Here is a 10,932-nt window from a genome sequence, read left to right on the forward strand (position 1 = left end):
CAAAGAAGGGATACAAAAAGGTGAAGAAAAGAGGTCTCCAAGTGCAGCGAAGAAGAAGGGTACATAACCGAGCCTAAGAGGATTGTTCTAGGGCTAACTACAGCGACACGTGCGAGAAAAGGAGGGTTGTCTCTGCGGTTATGACAGTAGCGACTCACAGTCAAACATCTCTCATTGTTTGGGCTTAAAACTAGGCCTACAAGGCCTCTTACTAGAGCAAAGAAGAAGGAACCTCAAGCGAAGGAGAAAGAGCCTATAACATCAAGTAAACCTCCCACATATGCAAGAAATTAGGGCTACAAGACAGTCATACCAAGTCTGTAACTACACCTCAAGGAAGAAACTCATTTGGTCAAGAGGAAGGAAGGGATCATCACAAGGAAGGAGTCTCATCATAGACCAAGAATAAGTGTCTCTTCTAGAGCAAGTGCAACAAGGTCTACCAATAATTGAAAGAAGGACAAAGTGTCGGGGAACGAAGTGCCAGAAGGAGGAGGGCAATGTAATGTTCCTAAACAGGAAATTAAGAGCAAGCAAACAATCCAGCAATCAGAAATGAAAAATACACATCAGACACCCATGAAAACGCTGGAAATAGAGAACTACTGAGCCATTTTATTAAATCAAGGGAAAATACAACAGTGAATGGAATTGTGCACCTCGGCTAATCTCTAAGGACAAGCGTGACAAAACCTAGGTGAGCAATTGTTGAATTGAAGGCTATCGAACTGTTGCACTAGAACTGAACTACGTTGCCCAGAAACTACGTTGTCTACTAGAACAAAAAGGCTGGAATCACTGCTTCCCGTGCTCAGAAAATTATAAAACTTCAACTCCCGAATCCTCAGCCAAAACCCACCAAAACCCAGGCAGGGTTTGGACTAGTTCAGACTTCTGAAATTCAACCCCCAAGGAGCCCGTCCTCTGCTAAAAATGGCAAACTCGACCTGCCTGAATGAAGCTGCGAAACCTCTCCAAAACTACCCCAAATCACTAGGATGAGTCCTCCTATGAATTTCCTTCCTTCCCAACTGTGATTCCAGTGTTGTGGCTCTTTCCCTCAAGACCTACGTGATGCCCAGACTAGCCCTCTACGCTGTCCTCCAAAGCTAGATTATGAACTACCTATTTGTTGCACCCACTTGCTCCAAAACTCCTCCCAAATGCTAACCTCTTGATATACTTCGACTCTCCAAATCCCTATGGCTAGTGCTGGCCCAATGAAACTTTGTCCTCGACTGCGTGTTCCCTCTCTAATGGCCCAGAAATACGCACTGTTGGATAATGACTGAATGTGTTGGCCGTGAATACTCCCTGGTGCTCCTCAAGATGCTATGAAACTACCTTCCTAGGTTGGCACTCGTAGTCCCCCGAAGGTAAGGTTGAGTCTCCCGCTTGAGAGATTCGTGGCTAAGCAGCTCGAGCAAACAACAAGTGATTTTCGATATGCAAGAATGAATGATCCCAAAGTGAGGAGCTCTTCCTCCTTATGACTTCGTGGGCCTCCCTTTACCTCATGTGGGCCCCTCCAACAGCCATACAAATTCCCTCCAAGGCAATTCAAATTGCCCAATATGCTTTCCCACGTGGGTGGCCCCACCTTCCACTAGCAAAATAATCTAGTCGTATTTCTCCTAAGTTCCTAAGTCGAAATTGCCTAGGTCCTTTTCCTTAGCAAAATTTGTACAAAATTGTGGAGAGACAAAGCCTGTTACAAATTCTTTTAGGAAGGGACATGACAGTCCTCCCCTCCCAAATGTTGCTTGCCCTCAAGCAACTTCAGAGCTGGGTGCTCCAGAATGTGCTCACCCTCCCAGGTGGTATCCTCATCCGGCAAGCTCTTCCAGCGTACCAAGAACTCCCTGATGGTCCTGCTCCTCAGCTTCCTCTCCCACATCTCCAAAATGGCCTCAGGCTCCAAAACCAGATGGCCCTCATCATCCAATAGGGGTAACTCTACTGTTGTTGTCACCTGTTGTCCCAGCACTTTTTTAAGGCATGAGACATGGAATATGTTGTGAATCCTGCTCCCCAGAGGCAGCTCCAGCTCGTAGGCCACCTCCCCAACTCGCCTGACTACCCTGTATGGCCCATATAAACGCAGTTGTAGCTTCTCAGCCCCCTTCTGCTTCAATGTGGACTGCATGTATGGTTGTAACCAAAGGTACACCAAATCACCCTCTTCGAAATGTCTCTCGGTTTGGTGTCAATCTGCGTACACCTTCTGTTCGTTTTGCGTAGTCACTAAGTTATCCTTGAGAGCCTTGAGGATGTCTTGGCTCTCTTAGATCCAATCTTTGGCCTTTGGGGCACAGCTATCTCCAAAAATAACGTCAACAAAAGATAATGCATCATAACCATACAAGGCATGAAAAGGAATCATACATATGGACATGTGATGGGTGGTGTTGTAGTAATACTCACCCAAATGCAACCACCGAATCCAAGCCCTCTGCTGCCCAGTCACGTAGTTCCTCAGGTACCCCTCCAGCCACTGATTAACTCACTCTGTCTGGCCATCTATCTAGGGGTGGTAACTCGTGCTAGGGGTGAGCTCGATACCAACCAACCTGAAGAGCTCCTGCCAGAAGCCTCCCATAAACCTATTATCCATGACACTCACGATGTTCCTAGGAAGCCCGTGTAACCGAAAGATCTCCCTAAAGAACAGCTCTGCAACCTATGAAGCCAAATATCTGGTAGGGATGGCGAAAAAGTGGGCATACTTGGTCAACCGGTCGACCACTACATAAATGCAGTCCTTGCCCTGTACTGTAGGGAGCCCCGTGATGAAGCTCATGGAGATACTCTCCCATTTCCCCTCAAGGATGGGGAGCGACTTTAATAATCCTGCAAGATGAATCAGCTCCCCTTTGTTCCTCTGACATGCCTCACACTCCTGTACGTGCTTCAGCATGTCCCCCTTGAGGCCCTTCCATGTGAAGCGCTCCCTGACTACCATGTACGTTTTCCTGAACCCCTGGTGCCCTGACAATGGCAAGTCATGTGCTGCCTGGAGCACTCTCTCCCTCAACTGCAAGTTGGGAACCAGAAATATGCGCCCCTTGTAGTAGATGACCTCATTTATCAACCGGTAGCACTCATCTGCATGGGTACCCTCCAGAATCTCGCATGCCCTCCTATCCTTGGAATATTCCACCAATAACTGGGCCTTTCAATCATGGCAGATGCTCATGACTGATAAGCATGCGAGTCTCCGGGATAGGACATCAGCCACCACGTTATGTTTCCCTCACACATACTCTATGTCGAAATCATAGGCTTGCACCTTGCTGACCCATCTCTGTTGTCTGTTGTTGAGGCCCTGTTGCCCCATGAAGTGACGAAGTCTGTTGTGATCAGTCTTCACCCGAAACCTGTTACCCACCAAATATTGTCGAAACTTTGCCAAGGCATCCATAATGGCCAACATTTCCTTGTCATATATAGAATATGACCCCTCATGGGGTAAGAGCTTCTGACTCTTGAAAGCAAACAGGTGCCCATCCTGAGATAGTACTACTCTGACTCCCTCCACGGATGCATCACACTCCATGGTGAAGGGCTGGGAGAAGTCCGGAAGTGCCAAAACTAGACAACTACTCATCACCTCCTTGAGGCAGTCAAAAGTGGCTTGTGCCCCATCTGTCCATGCGAAAGCCCCTCTCTTGTTCAAATCTATGAAGGGAGCTGCCAACTGTGAAAATCCCTTGACAAATTTCCAGTAATATGTGCAGATGCCCAAGAAGCCCCTCAATGTTGTCACATCTCTGGGTACTAGCCAATCACGAATAGCTTGTATCTTCTCCTCATGGACCTTCACCCCATCTGCACCAATGATATGCCACAAGTAAAGCATCTCGGTCAAGCCAAACTCACACATGGACAGCTTGGCATAGAATTGTTGCTCCTCCAAAATATGCAACACCTCCTCCAAGTGTTGGAGATGCTCCTCCCAAGTCCTATTGTAAATCAAGATGTCGTCGAAGAAAACCAACACAAACCTCCTCAACTACCTCTGAAACACATGGTTCATACACGACTGAAAGGTAGTCGGGTCATTGGTCAACCCAAATGGGATGACTAGGAACTCAAAGTGCCCATAATGGCACCAAAAAGTTGTATTGGGGATGTCCTGATCCCTCACCCTGATCTGGTGGTACCCTGAACATAGATCTATCTTAGAGAAGTACTTGGCTCCTCTAAGTTCATCCATCAGCTCATCGATGTGGGGGATGGGGTACCGGTTCTTCAGTGTCTTCCTGTTGAGGGCCCAGTAGTCAATGCACATGCACAAGGTTCCATCCTTCTTCACCAACACCATTGAAAAAGCAAAAGGACTAGAACTCGGTCTGATGTGGCCCGATGCCAACAGTGCCTTGATGGCCCTCTCAATCTCGTCCTTATAGGCCTTAGGATACATATAAGGGGTAGTGATCACCGCCAATACACCCGGCTCCAGCTCGATGGTGTGCTGGAATCCCCTATCTGGTGGCTGCCTTGGTGCGATATCTCCAAATACCATTGAGTACATGTCCAACAAGGCCTATATGACTAGAGGTGGTGGTTGGGCCTGCCCTCCAACCTCTGAAACCCTCAGCTCCACTGCCCATGCTATGTCCCCATGTCGCAGATCTGCGTCCATCGTACGCACTGAGACTGTTTGTGATGGGTATGAATGCATGCCTCTAAGGACCACCGATTTGCCATCCGGGCCAGTGAACTCCATCTCCAGTTTCTTCCAATTAGTAGTAATTCGCCCAAGGGAGTACAGCCACTAGACACCCATCACCACGTTGGTGTCTGGCACATCGACCATAGTAATTCAAAACCAGAGAAATTCCCTTCTGGGTTTTTCTGGGTTTTGTCCAAGGAGTCTAACTCTGAAAGGACATACTTTTCTGGGCAGTTTTTGGGCACATTCCAGCAAAACAACAGTTTCACTGGGATAGTGCAATGCATAGTGGTGCAGCAACTAAGCAGCCATCACCTTAATTATTCCATCACCTAGGTTTGGTCCAGCTTGTCCTTGAGACAAGCCCACGTCCACCACTTGCTCTAAGATTTTATAATATATGGCTCAGCAGTTCCAGATTTATAGTGTTTATGGGTGTATAATGCATGCTTTTAATTTTATGTTGCTGCATTGTTTATTTGTTTAGAATATCACTTATATTCCTACTTAGGAACATCACAGCCTGGAATCCAGAAAACCTTGAGTTCATGACTCTTCCTCACGAAAAGGGAATTGTCATGATCTAACAACAATCTTGTGTCATAGGCCTTCGCGTACTGTCCAGCATTACATCAAATGCACTATTAACATGCCTGATTACACATGTTTGTCACTGTGTACACCTTACTTTGATGCAAATTTGCCATCCAATCAGCGTCAAAATTGTGTAAAAAGTGTCACCTCAGATAAGATAAGATAATTTTACTAGTCCAACGAATGACCACAAAACTAGGTCAATGGGACTAGAGGTTGCATCCAGTACAAGTATAATGTGGGAGTGCAAATGCCACTCCTAGAAAAGTTAAATCTAATAAAAAACTATATGCAAAATGAAGTAATGAAAAATACAAACAATAAGACATGCTCATGAACATGAACATGTATAAAACCGTATAAGCAGCCCAGTGAAGAGCCCATGGAGAGAGAGAGTTGAACATGAGGTCCACGATGTCAAGAATGTCGAGTTTAGAGCAAAGAGCTGAGCATCGTTCTGAAATATATGAAGCTTGTATTTGTATACGTTGAGGAAACTCGAGAAAAGAATCTGAGCACTTAAGAAGCTTGAACGTTAAAATTCTAAAAGGAGAAAATCTGTGTCAACCCTGCAAATCTCCAGTATATATCTTAGCTCTGTACCAGGGGCTGATATGATAAGGTTGTGTATCCGCAAAGAGATATGAAATGCAGAGTGATGATAATGATTGACCACCCACATGTGATATTCCCAATTAGCAATTATTGCTAAGTGAGAATATAATTTTTGTACAATTTTGGGTTCTAACTTAGGAGAAGTGGATTGGAGTACCCCACTTCCAGTTTTTAGTTGATGGGGGCACTCACAATATGGAAAAAAAGGCAAAATCGAACTCTTAGTGGAATGTGGGGGCCACCAAGAAGGAAATACGCTCCACTTGGGCAATTCGAGCTACTTGGGAAGGAAGGGAGTTCGATGATGGGACCCACATGAGGAGGAGGCAGCCAAGGTTAAATAGAAGGGGCTCACTTCAGTTTAGGGCTTTTGACAATTTGACATTCACTTGCACCTAGCACGCTTGAGCTGCTTAACCGAGTTTGCACCTGAGATTCTCAAGCAAGTTTCTCACCCCTTGCTTCGGTGGACTTCGAGTGCCAGCCCAAGGAGGGAAGTCAATCTCCATGTGAGCATCTTCAGCATCAGCCTTCAGGAAATTCATGGGGGTTTCATGGCAGTTTCCAAGGCGTAGTTGAGGAGTTCGATTTGCTTGGAGAGCTAGCAAAGAGCAGAGGTATTGCTGAGATTTCCGGAAGCATTTTGCATCACCAATTGTTGGAGTTTTTGACGTAGAAATCATCCAAATCCAGGAGGAATTTTGTTGTAGCAAAGCAGCCACGTAAGTGACTGCATGGGCCTCAGCAGGAGGCTTTTCTGGGCACATGTGGGAGTTAGGGAGGTGATCATTGGGAGCAGATCTGAGCTGGGGATTTGGGGAAATTTTCGGAGGGGTGAATCCTTGGCATTTTGCAGCATTTTGGAGGGTTGAAGCAGTCATTCATCACGTGGGCCGAAATTTCCAGCCAGTTGAGGAACACGCTTAAATAGGGGTCAATTTCGAAGGTCAGAAGTACGCCAAACCCTTTCTAGGTTTTGGTGGGTTTTGGAGAGGAGCCCGGGGTTAATTTCCCAGAATTTTCTGAGCACCAGAGGAGGGTCTTTGAGCAGGTTCTTTCCAACAGACAGAGCAGTTATTCCAGGGCAGCATAGAGCATAGTTGGGGCAGCTCATTTCCACATCTGGGCATTGTATTTTTCTACCTGGGGCTTGTCTAGCTTGCCATTTTGGCAAGCCCAGGTGCACTCCTTTCATACCCCATTATACTATTGCTCCATATAATAAAATGGCTCAGCTGGATGATGTTTTTGGAGATTTTCTGGGTGTCTACCTATGTATCTGAGTTTTTGTGTGTGCATATCAGTTTTTGCTTTGTTTATCACTGTATTTCCTAAGTAGGAATATTACAGCATTACAGCAAACTTCCATATCCATGCCAAAGACTTGACCAAGAAAGTAGCATCTAACAAGGTAGGTGCTAGTCCTGTACTCATCGAACCTCAAGTTGAGCCTACAAAGCACATGTGACCGGGTGTGGAGCGAACTAGCTGATACAATAGAAAGGCACAAATATATGCATGCAGAATGGTCGCAGCAATGTTGCCATACGGTGAGAAAAGAGTGCAAATTTTAATGGTATGATCAGAAGAGAATGAGTGATAAAGTTCCCAGGGTTACAGGCCAGCATATACTTTCAGAGCAGAATGTCCAGCGAATTAAACAAAGGTAATTTGAGAGAGAAATCACTTGGGAGGTCTGAAATTTCTGTGGTTTTTCTCTCGTATAATTTGGCTATGGGTGGATGAGTTGAGCAACTTTTCTTGGGTAGAATTTTGTTATGATGCTTATGGTGGATCTTGGATGGTGAATGGTGAGAAATCACTTGGGAGGTCTGAAATTTCTGTGGTTTTTCTCTCGTATAATTTGGCTATGGGTGGATGAGTTGAGCAACTTTTCTTGGGTAGAATTGTGTTATGATGCTTATGGTGGATCTTGGATGGTGAATGGTGAAGTTAGTTTATTTGCTTTATCATGGTATTATGTTTATGGGGTGAAAGTTCATGTGCTAAGTTAGTATATTTGGTATTTGTTCCATTGTCCCTTTGCTAAACTAAGCTCTTCTTCCAAGTATTTAAGGAATAGAGATAGGTTTTTCTTCCCCTTAATCATCTTCAAAATTTGAGACCCTACATCTCAAACCTAGAGTAAGCATATTTTCCTAAGTTTGTTTGAATCTAGTTATCACTCCAAGTAAACCCTAAAATTGTTTGATTCCTTCACCCCATGTGCCACAAAAAAAAAAAAAAATATTATATATATATATATATATATTATATTGACAAACTAAGGCATTGATCTTCTATCCTCCATCACCCATTTTTCTTTATAATCCTTAAAATTGTTTTGCTAGGGTTTCCTCTCCAAGACCATTCAGTAATTGTTTGATTGTTTATTTGGGAACCGATTTGAGCCTCAATTGGTTTAGATTGACCCATAGGAACCTTTGAACTCCAATCTTGGAACTACCAAGCCCTAGCAATCCTATGCAAGGGAGAAACCCCTTTGAGTCGGAGGAGAGCTAACCAGAAGCAAGAAGAGGGTTGGTGAGGTGACGGTGGCCCCCTCTGAGGTGCAGTGCGTCTCACACTTGAGAATTCAGACTTTACCTCAAGAAGTGCGAGATTTTCTGTGATGGAAGGGTAAATCCATGAGAGCAAATCATTTTGTGAAATCTCTTTTCCCTACACAATGCATACACCAGTATAGCAATAGCTATTTTCTACCTAACACTCCTTAATATAATTTTCATTTTGTGAAATACTAGACTAATGGTATGAATAAATAATATGGCAAGAGAGATTCCCAGAGGCTCTTGAGATTTGAAGTATAGACCATATGTTATAAGAACTTGAAAGCAACAGTTACAACATAGAAAATGCAAATCCAATACTATAACTGTGTTTAAAACGACAAAATGAAAAATGCCTTTAGATGACATGGTACATTCAAATTCAATCAAACTAGGAAAAAAATTCAGAAAATGCATACCCTTTGAGGATTTATGCCTGCAGCTGCAACATATAAGTCTAACTTTCCAATTGCAATACCAATGCCCTGAACTCCAAGATCTCCAAGTCCCAATATTCTACTTCCGTCCGTAACCACAATCATGTCAACCTAACAATTCAGGAAACATTACAAGAAGCAATCCTACATTAATATCATACCTTCCAATATCAGTTGCATATTAAAATACAAGCACATGAAATGGCTACAAAGTAGGGAATGAAAAGTTGCATTGAAGTTTCCAAACAAACAACACTAATCTTCTGGAAATACTAAATAATGCAAACAAACAGCAGGAATTTCCAAGCAATAAACCTTCCTTTACTGAATGCAAAAACACCAATTGAATAAGCGAAACAACAAACTTGACAAATGGATTCATTGTCCAACAGTTGAAGAATTTCAATAACAAAAAGGCAAACCAATACAGTAGAAACATTTTGATTTAACATTTTGCCTAGAAAGAAGCCACAAAATGTTCTAGAAAAGCAGTAAACTGTGCAGGTAGACTAGCAGATAGATAAGTTGATTACTTGAAATGAAGTTGTTTGACATGACTTAGCCAACCACCAATGTGTGACAAAACAACTTGGAGTTTGTAATGAACAAAGTCCGTACTTCACAATAATCTTAAAAACACTTGGAATACGAAGACATCCATTGAGGATATATATATATACACTTCATAAACATTCATGTCCCCTTAGACATGTCTCTTGAATATTAATTACTATTATGATCAATATTATTATTTATATTCATATTATTTATATATATATCATATTCAAAACATTGTCTTCCTCTTCAGAGATGCTTTGTCCTCAAAGCTTATTACTGATAAGGCATGTCATTTGTTTCCTTGTTTTGTAATCTATTCGCATCTTCGGATTTCTTCAATTTGTCATCTTCGATGATACAAGATGATAGGATCCTTGAGTGATAAACAAAATTTTCAAACTGAGAAGGGATCTAACCATCCTAATCAATCTCTTGTGGAACCTTGCAATTATTTGATAGCTAGAATAATATTTTATTATAAGATTGGATTGTGCAGATATCAATATTCTTTGGAATATAAGTCACTTGTTTCTGGTCTGAATGATATGAATATGCAAACTGGTTGAGATGTTTTCTTTATGATTTGGGTGTTGATAAAGAGTTCTTGTGATCTAATTTCCCCTTGTCCTATTTGTGGCAATCTCTTGATTTAATTGAAGTATCTAATTTCCTTCACGCACTGAAGTCACTTGGTTAAACGTTGAATTTTCACTTGAAATTTCCGTTGTTTGAACTGCAACATCTAAATATGTTTTTACTTCAACTAGGATGTCATCTTCTTACATTGTGATATTCACTGGATCAGTATTGGTTCCTTTTTCTTCAACTTGGTATGTTATTTCTGAAGACTTCGATGCTTATTTCACGATAATTTCTTCTAATTTATTTTTCAATGATTTCTTATCATCTTCAAGTTTCTTAATCTGAGTAAGCATATTTTGATTATGATTTTTTAAACGTGAAGGTTTTTCAGTTTTGATTCAACTTCATTTTGATGCTCAAGCTTCTCAATTTTTTAAATCTCTGATTTGTTCTAATATTTTTTTATTAAGGTCTTTTAAGCGCAAATTTTCTTCTTCTTTCTTTAATAGACTCTCGTTGAGGTTCTTCTCGGAACTTTCCTTTTCTTGCTCTTCTTCTTAACCTTGGACTTTCTGATCTGTACAAGTGATTTTTCATTGTGGTCCTTAAGCCGAGAAATTTCTTCATTTTTATCAGCGATAAGTTTGTGAATTTCCTTTTTCATATTTTGCACTGACTTTTGACATTCTTGAAGTATTACTTTTGAGATATCTTGTACGTCTTTTGGTGTTACTAAATTTGGCTTCAGCGTTATTTTCTTTTTCCTGTAGGAAAATGTTAAAAACTTCTTCATATTTAGGATGAAGGATCCTATTGTTTCCATCCAAGATGAACCCATAATAATGTCATCTTGATCTCTCCATAGGGATTGAACAGAGAATTGCGATATAAATGTATAATC

At 42.1% G+C, this 10,932-nt stretch overlaps 1 protein-coding gene across 1 annotated transcript in view; it reads right to left on the reverse strand.

Moving 5' to 3' along the window:
• The window catches only part of LOC149239239 (NAD-dependent malic enzyme, mitochondrial-like), a 458,929-nt gene that overhangs the window by 290,022 nt on the left and 157,975 nt on the right, over nt 1-10,932 (reverse strand). The window contains exon 5 of the mRNA XM_089373356.1: nt 8,874-9,002. Within this exon, the coding sequence (XP_089229482.1) occupies nt 8,874-9,002 (129 nt within the window). The remainder of the gene's footprint in view (nt 1-8,873; nt 9,003-10,932) is intronic.

The sequence above is a fragment of the Pinus tabuliformis genome, chromosome 8 (genome assembly GCF_031772625.1).
Source record: "Pinus tabuliformis cultivar Carrire ecotype Pingquan chromosome 8, CPIR1, whole genome shotgun sequence".
NCBI classification, from domain to species: domain Eukaryota; kingdom Viridiplantae; phylum Streptophyta; class Pinopsida; order Pinales; family Pinaceae; genus Pinus; species Pinus tabuliformis.